The sequence below is a fragment of the Rhopalosiphum maidis genome, chromosome 1, assembly GCF_003676215.2.
Source record: "Rhopalosiphum maidis isolate BTI-1 chromosome 1, ASM367621v3, whole genome shotgun sequence".
Taxonomy (NCBI): Eukaryota; Metazoa; Arthropoda; class Insecta; order Hemiptera; family Aphididae; genus Rhopalosiphum; species Rhopalosiphum maidis.
Genome location: NC_040877.1, coordinates 15,312,956 through 15,330,444, shown reverse-complemented (window position 1 = coordinate 15,330,444; position 17,489 = coordinate 15,312,956). Strand labels below are relative to the sequence as shown.

General features: G+C 31.7%; 1 protein-coding gene across 3 annotated transcripts in view; it reads left to right on the top strand.

Annotated features, from left to right (window-relative positions):
• Positions 1 to 17,489, top strand: part of LOC113549930 (FH1/FH2 domain-containing protein 3) — a 40,962-nt gene that overhangs the window by 17,037 nt on the left and 6,436 nt on the right. For all 3 annotated transcript variants that reach the window (XM_026951463.2, XM_026951469.2, XM_026951472.2), the window contains 5 exons: positions 12,635 to 12,744; positions 16,316 to 16,374; positions 16,696 to 16,763; positions 17,044 to 17,149; positions 17,233 to 17,439. In XM_026951463.2, coding sequence (XP_026807264.1) covers positions 12,635 to 12,744; positions 16,316 to 16,374; positions 16,696 to 16,763; positions 17,044 to 17,149; positions 17,233 to 17,439 — 550 coding nt within the window. The remainder of the gene's footprint in view (positions 1 to 12,634; positions 12,745 to 16,315; positions 16,375 to 16,695; positions 16,764 to 17,043; positions 17,150 to 17,232; positions 17,440 to 17,489) is intronic.

Genomic DNA, 17,489 nt, shown 5'->3' with positions numbered 1-17,489 from the left:
ACTTTAAAATAAATAATACGTATACAACATACGCCAACACATCGGCTCGGAGAAAATTGTAATTCATCGCGTGATGACACAAATACATAATATGCTACTATAATGACCTATTAAATATATTGATTTATTTTTAAACAATATTATGAAGTATTAAATGTGATATTATAATGCTATAATTGACAAGTAATCCATTTACAGGACGTCAGCGCGTACCGCATTAATCATATGAGTTTTTTTTTTGAGTAAATGTTGGAAAGTGACTTATGTAAATTATAATACACGCATAAATAGTTTCACGGACATGTAATTGAAAACTTACCGCGAATGTTATTTTTATGGTGCATTCATAATGTGTTATTCGGGATAAGTTTAAATTATACTAAGCACAGCGAAGCCTTATGACGAGAAACCTTTGAAGAGTTTTTAAGCATCATGTTCTATATTATTATAATGGTTGTCCGGCTGTACGATATTTTCGATGGCCGTAATTATTTTTTTTGACAATATAAGTATTATAAATCATAAAGACATCTCGTTAAAGTGTTCAAATATTTACCTATCACTTGATACGCACATAATCCGCACGGCTATATCATCGTAGAATTTAATTATTACAGTCAATCGGTAAAAGTCTATGATTAAAAATAAAATGGTTTTAAACAACTAATAATTTGTAATAGATTTTAATAACACTTGCAAATACATTATAGTAACAGAATAACGGTAGTGCGAGTTTTTAAATAATTGTATTTTATTTTTCGAAAAGGATTATGTATAAGTGTTTAATCAACAGTGTTTCAATTACTTCAAGTTCTGTATATCTTGGTTTTAAATGCACGTATTGAAAGTTTAAGAGACTTTATTACATATAAATAGTCGTTCGTCGATGTATAAAACGCAACTCTATATAATACACTGGTTAAAACTGGTCTCCCGCAGGTCTACGGCCTTCTCCCTCTCCCCCGCTTAACCCTACACAAAATACTCGTTCGAAAAACACCTCTTGTGCTGCCTGTTCCTCCGTTGAACAACGGCGGCCTTAAACAGCACCACGAGATCGTCCAACACAATATATATATATATATATATATATATGTATGTGTGTGTGTCATATATGTATATAATATATACTCGGTCGAATGCGAAAAAACATATAATAATGATGAATAAAAAACATCGGTTTTCTGCTTCCTATATATTGTATACCGGTGGCGGCGGCGTCGTTGCCGTTGATTTTTTTTTTTTTTGTATTATCGAACCGACGACGGTGGCGTAAAAGGAAGCGGAAAAAAACCGAACGATAACTGAAAATAATAATAACGAGCTGGCCGACCCGTGCGTGGTCATCTGCAGCAGTCAGTTTACAGGCAGTAGCTACCTCGCACTTACGTCGGTTTTTCCGAGGGACCGAAAGAGAGAAATCGTCATTATTGTTCCGAGTTGGGAGAATATAATAATATAATATAATATAGTAAATATATAGTATAAGTAGGTGGTATAGGAGGTATAGGTTTTGTTTAGAGGAAATAATAATAATAATAATGCGACGATAAAAGTTGTGTAGTCCCGATTGTAGCGCACAACCGGTTTATACGTCTTCTTTTTTTCTGAGTCGACAATCCAGCTGGTCATCTGTAGCACGCTCACACATGCGAACGCGCGCACGCACACAATCAATACACACACACACACACAAGCACGTGTGGGTACTCAGAGTTTATACTCGACTTTTCAACTACCCGTTCGGTGTAACTTCCCCCACCCCGTCCGAGTACATATTTACATAATATTATTAATCCTATCGTTTCGCAATTATAGGTTTATCGAAAGGAGAAAAAAATCTTTAGTGTTATTATATACGACTATCGAGTACGTACCTATACAAACAAAAATTTAAATTTTCACGGGTGACTCGTTTTCCGAGTTAACTATTTAACTTCTACTTAGTATTAAAAATATTATATTACAAAATCTAGCAATAAATACATTCACCACGCACGGGCAACACATGACACATGTGACATATGCCATATTATTGTATACTGCTGTGCATGTGTTTATCGTAGGTACCTGAAATTTTTATTTTTAAAGCAAATCACTAAAAAAAAAATGTTACTTAAAATAATATAGGATTTTATTTTGACCATTAAATGAAAGCATAAGTCATGAGAATATTTGCTAAGCCTTTTTTTTTTTTTTTTATGAATGACGTTTATTGAAAATTTAAAATATATACATTATGTACTATGTACTATGTATAATACGTAAATATGATAAAAGAGAATAAATTGACTGTGAATGATATGAAGTTTCCTTCATTCCTCGCAGTCGAGTCAACTTTTTACAATGATTTAACATGGATTAAATTAAAAATTTATATGATTTATTTAATTATTTGAAAAATAGATTATAACAATTGATTTTACAGAAGTATTAAAATATATTGTAAGTTAACATTTAATTATACCGATAAAAAGCCCAGGAAATCATTATATTTTTTTAATATTGGAAATTTTTCACCTACTGCTTGGTGTTTTTAAGGATTTTTTATTACATTTATTTTGGTTTAGTTAATAATAATGCGTTTTTATAATATTTTATATGTATAAAAAAAAAGTAGTCAGATTATTATCGACGAATTTTATTTTTCTATATATTAGGCACGAGCTCGTTTATGTTAATGTTGTTTATTTTTTAAAAGTATAGATATCGGTTTTAATGAATTTTCTAATTTTAGAAAGACATTATTCTATACATAATATAGATTTTATGTAAATATATTATATATTTCTCGAAATAATTCGAAAAATGATTGTTAAACCCGTCTCGAATCACTTAATTTGCTATTATAACTTATAAGTCATAACGTGAAATATAATAATTATCTATTATTTTCTTCTTTGTATATTAAAAAAAAAAAAAAAAAAGTTTTCCTGTAATTCAAACCAATTTTTTTGCTCTGACTGTGTGACCTTAACATTTTTTCCCCAATATTTAATTTTTTTATGTTAGTTGGGGTACTTAGTTGTCATTAACGTTCGATAATTGTGTGCAAGTCGCATCGTTTAACTACGGCTATATAGCTATATAATATACATACGCGAAGAAAAAAAAATCTGTTTGACGGGCCGACGTGTATAAAAGAATCTCAACATTTTTTTTTTGCATTGATATACTTGATGATTTCTGATTTTAATCTGTTTCGGTCGAAGTCTGCAGCAAACTATGCATAATATATAGTAATATTATGTCCACTCGAAATGTTAGATCATTTGTTGGTTTAATATTTCGTCGCCACTGCTGCAAGTGCAGTATATTAATGTTGAGCAACGTTTCATAAATAATAATGAACGTGGGGTGATGAGTCTAGTGTTTTCTCGTAGTTATATAGTACTGTTGGAATAATACCAAAGAATATTACTTAAGAATATAACCAATGGTTTGGTTTTGTTTAAATAAGAGCCAATATAACAGTTGTAGTGCCATAGGTATATATTTTTACGATTGCGAAAAGCGGATTAAACACAGCTCGTATATACTTATTATTCTTGGCTACACGTTTTAAACTTAATTAGTACACTTTTTATGTCAGTAAAAAATGTTTGGTTGTTTTAAATTTAAATGTTGAACGTAGGTAAATTATATCTATAGTTATAATGTTGTCAACTGCATACGAAGAACTTGTGCCTTACTCGTTTTTCTTTACGCAACAACGTGAAAATATTTACGGATTTTTAACGTACCGTATAATTTGCAGTGGTCAATTATTTGTATTTTTATCGAGCCCGGTGTTGCCTAATTGTAATACTTTCGTTTGAAGTTGAAATAATGTATGTTTACATTTATGATTTATACTGCGGTATAACCATCGATTACCACGAGCCGTATTACGTTATTATCGAATGACCGTAAATATTTGTATAGCCGTATCGTATGCACTATACTGTTTATGAATTTATGATAATACATTCTATATTTTTGTCTATTGAGCATATTATTATTATAAAAGTTAAAGAATTATTATTTTTATATTAAATTGAAAACGATTTGTGTTGTGTTATTTTTATTTTTGTGGTGTTGTGGATTGAACGTTTTTCAAATTGTTGGGATGTGATAAAAAATATACTATGAATTCTACGTAGCATGTCTCATATAACCTAACCTATTTCGATCCCGCAGCAGATTAAGCGTACCGTTAAAACGAAGTTATATAGGGAATAGTTATTACTTATTATATACTTATGAACATCCGACGTGCGTAATGAGTATAGTAAATATATCACTTTATTAGTGCCAATATAATGTGCACTGATAATATTCGTCTTTGTAATTATTGTTGAGCTAGGTATCTTAGTTGGTAAACTAGAAGCTATTAAAAAAATAAAAAAAATAAAAAAATATAATAATAATAATATAACGTTCGTTACACGTTTTTCGCTAACACTAGCCCGGTGGGCACCTGTTAAAGGCAATCCAATATATTTTGAACTCGACTCGTACATTTTAATATCATATACCCTATTACGCGCGTTTATGTTATGGCTATAATATAATATTGGCTTGCAAACGTTTAGAAACGCTTATCCTATAATGTATATTATGTATAACCATTATATTATAATAGTATCATAGACGTCCTACATAATATGTATATTATACGGCGTGTTCGATTATATCATATATACGTATTCGTATAATAATTTGAATGTGACATTTTGACGTTTACCATATACCATATACCGACGTGGGGGTACGGAACGGGTCCGTATTATATTGCAACCGATTAACGAAATACGTGAAACGCTATTGTTGGTGCAGCTGTACCAACTAACATATAATATTATCGCGATAACGTTCTCTCTCCCGGATTTCGTCCCTCCCGTTTTTACACACATACAATATAATACGTTAGTATATTATGTGCATGTCGTAGGGGTCCGGGATAGTTTACGATACACGTCATTTGTCGGACGGAATCCTCCTCGTACCTTTTCGCCGGTCTCCACCATCGCCGCCGCCCAACATTATCGACGGTGCCCATCTGCCTAGGTTGATTTATAATATAATATTATGCAGACGGAATATGTATAATACGTATACATATATATATATACACCTGTACGGCTGTATCTATACAGAACCTGCCAGACTATGTAACCGGAACACATTATTAGAATCACGCCCCCTTTGGGCTGCCAACGCACGATCGTCGTTCTTGTGGACGTAAACGTCGTAACATCGTCGGTCTTTCTCGGCGGCCCGTAATGACCTTGTACGTATATACAATACCGTCAGATTAACTTACTTATTAGCGTACCTACGCCTGTATAATATGTGTGTGTGTGTGTGTGTATATATATATATATATTTAGTTCGTACTTACAGTTTGTGTCTTAACCCGATTTAACGTATCGTTTTTCATGTCATCAAAAAGGATTTTTTTGCAATCCCGCGGCCACAGGATATGCTTCAAAATTATAGCTCATTGCTGGTGTAAATGTTGCCGAGTCTTTTGGGCGCGGTTGTTTTTATTGAGTAGGTAGATACGCTTTAAAATAAAGTAGCTGTTATATTTAATCGGAAAAATTAAACTTTTATTTTGCATTCTATTTTGATTTATTTAGCATAATATTGAAAAAAAACTTTATTTTATTTTTATACATTATGAATGTATAAAAAATTCATGATTTTGTTGGTTATACATCATAATTGTAGGTACATTTTAAAAATAATTGTACGGTACTGTGGACTATAATTTAACATGGTATAAAACATGATAATGATATATAATCTAGAAGGTCTATGCAAACATTTTATGATTTTTTTGTGTTACAGATATATATTATAATTAATTAAATTGCTATTAAAGAGTGGCTAACTAATATTTTCTTCATATTATTTTAATACTATAAATAATGTAGTCGTATTGAAATTTTAAAAATATGTTCTTATAAAGTAAAATTAATTTTCTATATTATTATTTATAACGTAATGTATAATTTTTTATAAAAATAAAGTAAGTGCATTATAATTTTCTTTAATGACAAGTTTCAGTTTATTTCGGTATTCAAAGAGAACTTACAAATTATATAGTATTCAAAACTCTTGAGTCATTCTGGCTAGTTGATAAAAATAAAATAAAAATTATGAATATTGTAAAAATATCTTATAAGTCTTGCAAATTGTCTCTTAAGATTGTAGTTCATACATATATTATAATAAGATTTTAGGAATATCTCGAAAAAAAAAGTAATACTTAGAAAATACTATAATTTAAACAAACATTTAAAAATATGACTTGTGAAATTTACTTAATAAGTATACTGTTTTAATATAGATCGTTGACAAATAAAAATATATCATTCAATTTAATTTAATTTAATTTCATCTTTTATTTATACAATTTAAATATTTTGTATGGAACTGGTTTGATGTTTTTGTATGATGAATACACTGGTTGTATATACATTAGTACAATAATTAATTAATAATTTTGATAAAATTACGTGTGCGATTATAATAATAATCGACCAACACGATTAGTGTTAATATGCTAAACTTTCTATATTAACCTAATATTGTAGTTATTATAGTTAAGTATATTTGAACTTTCTAGATATATTTAAAATTTTAGTGACCAGGTGTACGACCATGTTAATATATTATCATAGTACTGGTATAAACGCTTACATGTGTGTGTGTGTGTGTGTGTGTGTGTATATATAAATAATTTATTATTAGAAGGAAATCTTGGGCGGTCAGTTTAGTTTTAAGTCATCGTGGAAATCGCAAGTTTATGGGTCATAAAATCTAAAATTCATCCTTAGTTATTTATATGCTAATTAAAAATCTTATTTTGCCACTTCTAATTAAATAAAGAAATGTAGGATGCTTTTTTTCAAGCAATTCTTGTCACTGCGTTTTATTTGTTTATAACTGCAGTATAGTATGGTTAATAGACGTACCTATCGTAGGAATTTATATATTATATTATTATGTATATTTAGTTTTCATCGACTCAGTGACAAATTCAATTCATAAGATTGTAATAAATTGTATGAAACTAGGAATTCACATTTAGTGACTAAATTATTGTTTTTGTTTTAAATAATAAACATATTTAGATGCATTATATATTATTATAAGAAGTTTAGTTGAAATTTATAATTATAATGCCCGTTCATTAAAGTCTCCTCGACATCGATGGTTTTATTCTCGTGTATGTATAATATTAAACTATTAACTATGCAAATAAATACCCATACACGCGTACGATATTATGGATTCAGAACAATTACGCATGCATGTATTTTAAAGTATTATTATCATTTGGGCTGTGAATTGAGCAATAATGGAATTTTATTATTACCATGAGTTATAGAAAGTTGCACGTATAGGAGTGCTTGCATAGATAGTATATTATATACCTATAATCTATATACATTATACAGTGTGATGCACTTAAAGAGTAACACAAAATATCAAAGTATTTCGGTTGGTTGACCTTTGAATAAAACAGGATTAATTTTAACGAAAATAGAAAATAATAAAATACAGATTTTAGGCTAATATTCTAAACTTTTACCCTTTCGATTAAGTAAACATATGATGTATAATAAAACTTATATTGTTTTAAATGGTAAAATATATTACCAAATTCAAATAACCTTATTTTTCCAAGCAACCTTAACGAATAACATTTTTTTTTGCTTTTCTCAATAGTTAACTTTAAAAATTTAAAGGAGGGGGGCTTATCTGTAATACAAAAAATCTGATTTTAGTTTATACAAAAAAGAAATATTACTAATAATGTTGAAATTTTGTAATATAAAAGTATCCGGTGACAGAACACATCATGAAATTAAATAATAATATATATTAATTGAACATTTAATATAAGACGTGTTTTAAATGTTTTTATTAATACAAAGAAAAATCCATAATTGTTTAAACTTTAAATTTCTGTAATAAATCAATACATTTATGTTATTAAAAAGAAGTTTACTCACTCATATAGATGACTTGAAAAGAATAGGGTTTTTTTGAATTTAGTAATAATATGTACAACTATTCAAATAAATAAAAGTTTCATTGTGGACGCGTACATCAAAATCCCTTTCAATATTACTTCCCAATAATTTTGAAAATTGACCCAGTATGTGTATTTTAGTATCTTACTTTAACTTCATTAAGAGTTGCCGTTTCGGTCGTACAGTCATCTGGCTGAAATTATTATCGTGTTGCCATTTAAGTGAAACACATTGTATATTACACGTCGTGCATCTATTTGAAGTTGCAATTATTAAAAACCGTATCGAGATCGTCGTGTATTGTATATAATATGCGCGGGCGTCACAATTCACGTTGACAATATAATAGTAATTAAACTTTTGTTCTTTAGTCAGTTGACCTCAAGACTTGAGTGTTCAAGCATAATATAAATATGTAGCTACGCGTCCATCATACAATGTATATTAAACGGTCTAATTGGTTTTACTTATATACCTATATATGTACGTATAACCATTTGTTTTGATATCGTTTCGAATAGGTTATACGCGTAGAATATTATATTATATACGAATAGCCGTGTCTATCTTTTATACGCGGACGTGTGTCACATTCATATTATCGTGTTCGCTGATCGAGTTCGGATTCATTGACAATAATAATACGCCGAGATTTGCACAGTCGCGATAGTATTATATTTTATATAGGCGTATACAGCGTGTGTGCGTGTCTATATAGCTATAGTTGAACACGCGAATCAGCTATTGAATAAGTGTATTTGTTAATAACTGAACGTTATTGCGTGCGGTTTATACGCGAATAGACTTCTGACGGTATAATAGATATTTGGAAAGGACACGTGGCAGTGTACACCTATTAAATAGATTTAAAGATTTTGATCCGCAGTCACCCTTTTGCGGTTAATAGTATATATTATATATTTTTTACGTTTATGAGGTACCTATAGGCAACCTTCGTCTTATATAGTTAAGTATCTATTCATATATATATATGTACGAATACTTACTTTACGTGCGGCGCTTGACTTTGGCGAACATTTTCTTGATTATTATCGTCTCTGTTTTTTTTTTACTCGTGTTCATTTTGTACGCCGCGCGGTTAAATGCATTAAAGTACAAATTGTTTTTTAATGACATACGTATGTATTAATGTATATAATGACCATAATACATGTGTCATTTTTAGAGATTTATATTACACTTTAAAAGGTATATATTTGGGCGACGGTCGGGCTCGGAAAAAAAACTGTTTATACCTTCAAATTGCTATATTCTTGCAGTTATAATGCAATAACGGTGAACGCAAATTATACCGTGTGGCGCGTACAACAGACGTTACATTACGCGTATATTACAAGCGCTAATACACCGAACGTCTTGAAAATTTTAAATTCCCCTATACGGAACATATACCGCGCAAGCTCAATAAGTAGGTATTTATTTAATATATTATAATATACTTTTCGGTGTATCGAAACGATGTAACTTTGAGATTGTATAATTGTATTATACCTTACTCTCCGCGCGTGCGCGTCCATCAATCATTAATCATTATAATGTACTATGTAAACGCACGTGCGCCTATATATTTATGTATACTTTAATAATGTCAAAGTCGACATAACCCTCAGCTATTGAATTATAATGAAATATATTTCACGCATCCATCAATCAATGTTTTTCCACGTTATAATTATTGTTATCGTATTTTTTTTATAGAGTTGAAAACGTCGCTGCACATTATGCGTTTGGAATTTGTCTGTACTCTCTATGTATTACACACATATATATTTTAAATCGGAGATTCATCACGACTAATATTATATTGTGATTCGCTTATGGTAAAAAACTAGCATTATTCGCACACATAATATAGCAATACCATATAATACACGCGCAACTCGCGAGAAATACAGGACTTTTGTATATTTTAAAAAATTGGTAGGTATATTGTGCGCAAACGCTCGAGTACATTATAATATTATGTTTATAGGTACACACTGAACCAACTGATGATCCTTAAAGTGGGCGGCGTTGATCATTTAAATAGTGCGGCGGCTGTTCGGTCGTCGTGTTTAATAAAATATAATACTCCGATTCTTTAAACGCGCTTTATCGGTGATCGCGATCGGCGATTGCATTCGAATAATACGGACTATATATATTATTATTATTATATAAACGGGCACGCGCGTGCGATGGCAAACACCGATTGTCCAGTTCGTCCTTAAACATCTATCTTATTCGCGCGCTGCACAGACGTCCGTCTTTTATGGTGTATATATTATGACGTGATCTTCACGTCGTTCACACGATTATCCTATTCAAATTATGACAGCAGTAAATAACGTCGCAATAACTACGTATTTATGATATATAAGTATATTAATATAATACCATAGATACATCGAAATCATTGTAGCTAGGGGGAGTCGATTTTAAACCGATTTTAAAATTCTATGACACAAAAACTCACATACAATATTATGTGTATATTTTATTGTATACGCGTAGTATGATGATGTTGATTTTATCATATGTATTTTTTCCCTGGTTATTATTGTTATAGGTTTTCATACTCATGGATTCGTGGCCGTCTGTGATTTTGTATTTAGTTCTAATGCTGCGTGTTGATACTATATGAAAAGAAAAAAAGATATTTATAAAACAATAAATAAATAAAATTAATAATATAACAATATAATTTATATATAATATTAATTCTTGTGGTATAAACGATGAACAACATTGGTTCGACGGCGTCTTACAAAAGTACAAAAGTGGTTGATGATTTTGTTAGTGCTGTAATAGTAATAATAATAATTAAGATAGTCACACAAATATGTTAGTCTAGAATTGGACCAGGTGATCAATCGTTCACTTTTTCCTGGTGTAAGATCACTATCATATATGAATATAGTATAATGGAAAGAAGTGTGGAAACTATAGAGGAGGTTTTAATTTAAATCACTATTTTTACACTATAAACTAAAGATATTAGGTTTAGTCTGTTTTTGAATTTTCTCGAATTTATGTTTATTTCATGTAATAATAAGTTTAAGACAATATTTATAATAATTAAAAATTTTAAAACCATTTCTTTTTAAAAACTCCGCACTAAAGAATAATTAACTGCAATGGTCCACTATACAGGTCACTGGTATAATTTAGTGTTTAAGTATGATCTAACGTTCATCTATTGCTATTAAAAACATTCCCTAAGACTTTTAATAGCTATGCAAGCCAGACATGAAGATGACATAGTCATCCTGAAGACACAACCGCGGTATCTGCACCTAATGTGTGACACATTTGTAAGTCACTCTAACCGTCTCAACGGAATCCTGAGTTGTCGAAATCAATCCACCCCTTACTCGTCGCTCTGAAGTATGTCATCACGGCATGCGCTAAAATGTATACTCGAGGAAGTCGCGAACCCGCAGGTGACGTTTCCGGTACGCGATTTTTACCCGCGATGATAATTACCGTTTCAGGCGATCACCGCGACGTCTTTTCGTCGCCTGCACCAACGTCTCTTTCTTCCGCTTCGCAGTCGTTCCGCGTTGTTTCCAAAACAGTCACTATATATGCATATAATAATACTATACGTCTTGACATAATAATACTTGCGGGTTCTAAACAATAACGATTTATAACGCGACGACAATGACCATCATACGACAATACAATGTAATAATGTTATATATAGAGTCGTTTCACGGTCGGGCGGTTCGCGAGGCACTGTCAGGTCGCGCGGGGGTGTGCCGGTGGAAACGGTGGAAATGTAATATTATTAAAAAAACAATAAAACCTTTCTTATCCCTTTCCCCCTACCGATGGGCTGTTGCAGATCCGGTGCAGAGAAATACTACTGTACATCACCCGCGCAGCCGAAATCGCGCGGCGTCGTGGTGACAAAACTGCGGCAGATCGTAAATAATATAATGTGTACGATCCAGATCCGTCGGCGTCGTAGTCGGTCGGTTTAGGTTCACGGACCTTTGGCCCGTTAATAATTACCGTCGCGAATCGTGGTCGGTTCCCGACCTCATTAACCGCGCACAGAATCCTCGCCTGCCCCGCGCGCCGTCACACACGCCGATCGACCGTGACCGGCGGCTGCCCCCCCCCGCCCGCTCGGCGGTTGTCACCCGCCCGCGCACGCCGGTGCTCGTCGTGTGTGCCGCGGTGATGCCGGTGACTTTTTTTTTTTTTAATACGGGCCAGGTATATACCTATACCACATTATCATTACCATGTATAATGTCGTCACCGCGTTCCGTGTCACATCCCGTCGGAAGCACACCGCCTCCTATATACATATATTATTATATTATGCATATATCGTAATGTCATTATACTACGCTTCGGGTATAATATACCACTACCGCTGGTGCGGTACACACACCCGCTCATCAGAACCGCACCGCCACCGCCGCCGCCGCCGCGCGACCGTTTTGCCCGCGCGCGGACTCGTCGCCGTTACGCGTCCCGGTGCGGTGGTGCTCGGTTTGTCGTACTTACTAACTATACGTACTATCTCTCGGACGACCGTCATATTTCATGTTGCACCGTTTTTTTTTTTTTTTATTTTTTGTTCTCAGTTGGACGACGCCGCCCTGCAGCTGTACAAGGACGGCGATTTCGGATCTTACCTAGACATGGAGGCGTCCATTTCCGAACAACCGGAGGAATTCGAAGGATTTCAAAACGAGTGAGTACATATTATATTTTTATTATACACGCGTGTTTGATAACACACGCCGTAAATCATCGGTTTTATCGTAAACTCAGTAACGTTGTAGCCATAAATATATATTTATCCGCTATCGATACCGGCTCGACACAATCCGCAGTATGAAGTTTGTTGTCGGTGAAATGATCCATATCGTCGTTGTTGGGGATGGTACCGATTAAAATACATATATACGAGTACAATTATCATAGTTACCAATAACGGTGGATGTTTTCTGAATCGTGACAGTCATATCCGAATGCGTTCGGATAAGCGATATTATTATTTAAACGTTGTTATTAGGTATGTATTATATCTTATTAGGAATTAGGATATAGTCACAAATAGATCGGCATTTCACCTAAACGTGTTTTCTTTTTTGGTTTAATAGTCCCGCTCAGAAAATTTACTCAATTATTCGTGATGCGAATAATCCTATATAATAGGTTAACCGCATATTATTAAACATGGTCGTTTTAGTACAGGTGGAATCATATAGAGTTGTATATATCGTAATTGAATAATTCAGTAACAGGGGGGGGGGGGGTAATGAAGAGTTGTGATTGAATGCACTAAATTTTAATACCGACTATGTATGAGGTGATAAAGAATAATAAACATTTTTCACAAAAAATCTCATATAAGTTTCTATAAATACGTAAAATACATAAGTATATGCGAAAGTGAAACTCAAATTTTAATTCAAAATTTTCTCAACTGATATTATATCTATTCGTAGTCAACTAACAAAATATTAAACAATGTTGTTCATATGAGTCAAGTGATGCGTTTTTTTTTAAGGTATTTTAAACTGATCGACAGTGTTGGGACGTAACTATATATTTTCCCACGCTTATAGATAATATGATAAATACATAATCATTCTTATTGGCTAGACCACACTTTATATAAATATATATTTATGCTTACAGGATTCTATTATACTTAGTTAGTTTTATTTTTAATTGGCCACAACACGTTTTTTCATGTCATAAAAATTATTCTAGATAATCGTTTAGTCTTTTCGCCAAAAATCGCATACTCAATAAAATTTTATTCTTGAGTGGCATATTAGGAGAATAAGTTTAAGGTATAATTAAGTATATATTTTTTATTAGAAAGAGTGTCATAAAAAAAGATACAGTTATTCTATTTCTGTTTGTTCAATTAATATGTAATTTAATGAATTTCGTAAATTATATTTTTAAACGGATAAATTAAATTATTTATATACTTATAATTTTAAATTGTAACTACACGCTTAATTTTTTTATATCATGAATATTTGATAGGTAATAACTAAAAGTCAAATCATGCATTTACCTAAGAAACATTATGTATAATAATTCATATTATTCAGGTTGATTCTTTTATCATTAAACACTCATTATTTCGTCGAGTATTGATTTTTTTTAAATTTTTTTTTAAAAAATATATTTTTCACCCTTTTATTTAATAATGAAATCACTATCAGCTTTTGATTTTCAAATGAAAACCTATATTTAAAATGTACTAAATTAATAGGGCTAACTTTTTTGTGAATTTTAACGCTCAAATTATTATTGATCGTTAATTTTTTAGCGAGATTTAGTTTTTAAAAGTTGGGCGGTTTTCGGTTTTTATAATACTTTTTATTTTATATAATCATATATTCATATGTAATAAACTCGTTATCGACTATCGATGCAGTGATGAACTTTGTACCTGTAGTTACCAACGCCTCACAGTTGTAATAACCCATAGGACGAACACCTAAAAACTTTAAACCACTCAACTTTGAGCAGTTATAACTCACTGACCGCGGCTTATGAAAAATAATAATTTTAATGTTAAAATTCATAAAAAAAATAGCCCTACTATTTTATGACATTTTAAATATAGGTTGCCATTTGAAAATCAAAAGTTGATAGTGATTTCACTTTTAAATGTAAGGATGAAAAAATGAAAATCCTGTATAAAGTTTTAGAAAAGCGTCAAACTAAAAATTTTGAAAAAAAGAAATTAAGTCAATTAACGAGTGTTTAATGATAAAATAATCACTTTGAATATAGTACATATTAGTCAGAGATATTTTATACCAATTGTATACAGATAAAATGTAATTTTATTTATTTAATTTAAATATGCTGTACTAGGAAATTATAAATAATAATAGGTATAGGTAGGCACTTCCCTTTACTATTTGATCATATTTTGATATGTAAAGTTTCTATACATTTTAGTGAAAAAATACATTTATATCAATAAACGTTATAAATATTTGTTGATCTTTAGTCTATATTATTATACAACAATATTGATCAATGTTTCCTTAGTCTCAACAACATTTTTGTGAAATTTACGTATTATGTAAGAATATTTTAATGGAATTCTTTATTTTAAATTTAATAAAACTATATTTATATGTTGGTCCTTACATATTATAATATTATATTTTATACATCACGTGGTTACCTATATAAATAACACAGTTAAATAATATTATGAGAATTTTTTTGAAACATCGAGAATATAGAATGTTTAATATTCGTAGCGTTATGGGAATCGGTTGTCATAACATGATAATTATTATTGGAGAGTAAATTGATTTTGTTAGTTCGTGAAAAAACTGTACAATAAGCTTGCGTGATAACATGCAGCAGTTAAATAAAAATATATAATCAGTAAAATAACACGTCATATTTTGTTCTCGGTTACTAATACTAATGTAGATTCTTCAATATTTATTTTAGATTTTTTAAAATGTATTTAAATATTTAGTTTAGATTAAAAGTTATTTATTGTTTAAGACCGTTTAACAAAACTTAGACCAATAATAACTCAAAGAGTACCTGTTTCATTATTAATTTCATCAAACAATTATTCGTTTGTAGTATTTAACTAAATATTTACTTAATGAACTGTGAACTCATTTTACTGTTATTATTTAGTCACCGTGTCACCGTGTCTCATCAAATACGACAAATAGGTACAACGAAACTAAAAAAAAATCTGTCATAGTTTTAACAGAGAATTCTAATCATGACAAAGAAATAAAACGCCGTTATGTGGGGACAGATTAAGATCGATATGGATACTTGGTTGAAAAAAGAAAACTAAATAAATGAGAGCTATTATTGCGTTACCGCCTTCGACACGGGTTGCAGTTACCCAAGAGAAAAATTCAACGAACGTTTAGATCTAAAAGTTGGATCGGGTTTTTATTTGAGTCACGATTTCGGGCTGTTCAAAAAACATAATATTTTGTATCCCACGGTAATTGTTTGATATGATGGCCTCTTTCACCTCATGCCGTAAAACTCAGTTACAGTTTTAATTTTTCTACTTTTGAAGGAGTATAGGTACATTCCTTTTGCGGAAATACCGCGGTAGGATATAATATGACACGTGCCTACCTATACATTAAAAATTATGGTCCAATTAAAATGATAAAATATATTTTGTTTTTGCATGAAATAATAACACAGTTTGTCATCATTTTTCAACCATAATATATTATAACTACTGTTAATATTGTTATAAATAATAATAATATATATTTTTATTCCAGTAAAAGAAACTCGATTGTCTTGCGCACGCAGTTGTCAGTCAAAGTACACACTATAATCGGTAAGTATCCCATAAATATTGTAAATAAGCGAAATACGTTATGTACGGTCGAGTGGTTATTATATTGTCTGAAACTGACGTTATTTAAAGCGAGTTATTAGTGCAAGTCGTATTGACTGTACCTTATATACTCGTATATTCATATGAATAGAACACGTTATGGGGTACAATAAAAATATGTAACAAATAATGACGAACACGCGGTGATAATTGCTCCTGTACCCATGGATAGTCCACGAAAAATCGTGACCTTTTATTTCTTGTTCTTCTTTTTCTTCATCTCTTCTTATTATTAATATTATTATCGTTATTATTTTGCAGACAAACTGATGAACTCCGAAGGCAAAGAGCTCCGGAGGTGTTTGTTCGCGCTCAAGCACATATTTCAGGTGAGAGACCACGACTCGGAGAACACACCGTAACAATGATAATTCTTTTGTGCGCGTGTTCGCCAGGGGCACAAGCATTTCAAGGTTTAGAGAAACTGTTCGCCTGTGTGTTTATATATCATATATATTATATTGTAATATGTTATAGTGATTAGCAATGTAAACAGCCCGGGCCATTGTTCGAGCGCCCCGTGCGCCGCCGCCGCCGCCGCGTACACGCTGCCGCAGCTAAAATGTTATTGTAGCATTATACTAAATATATATAATATATGTGTTGTAGGAGGATAAGGATTTGGTTCACGAGTTCATACAGAACGACGGGCTGCGGTGTCTCATCAAGCTGGGATCGGACGTCGATCAGAATTATCAAAACTACATATTAAGAGGTACCTCTATTCCGTAAAAAAATTGTACCCGGCAACTTCCGCGAACAAAAAAAAAATAACATTCGATCGTTTTGTATTCTCAGCTCTCGGACAAGTGATGTTGTACGTTGACGGCATGAACGGCGTCATCGAGGATAACCCGACCATTCAGTGGCTGTACTCGTTGCTGACGTCCAGATTCCGATTGGTCGTCAAGACCGCGCTAAAGCTGTTGCTGGTCTTCATCGAGTACGTCGAATCCAACTGTTTGATTTTCATACAAGCCGTACTCGCGGTGCACCAATCCAATGGTAATAATCGTATAATATGTATTATATATATATATATTGTATGTTATCTC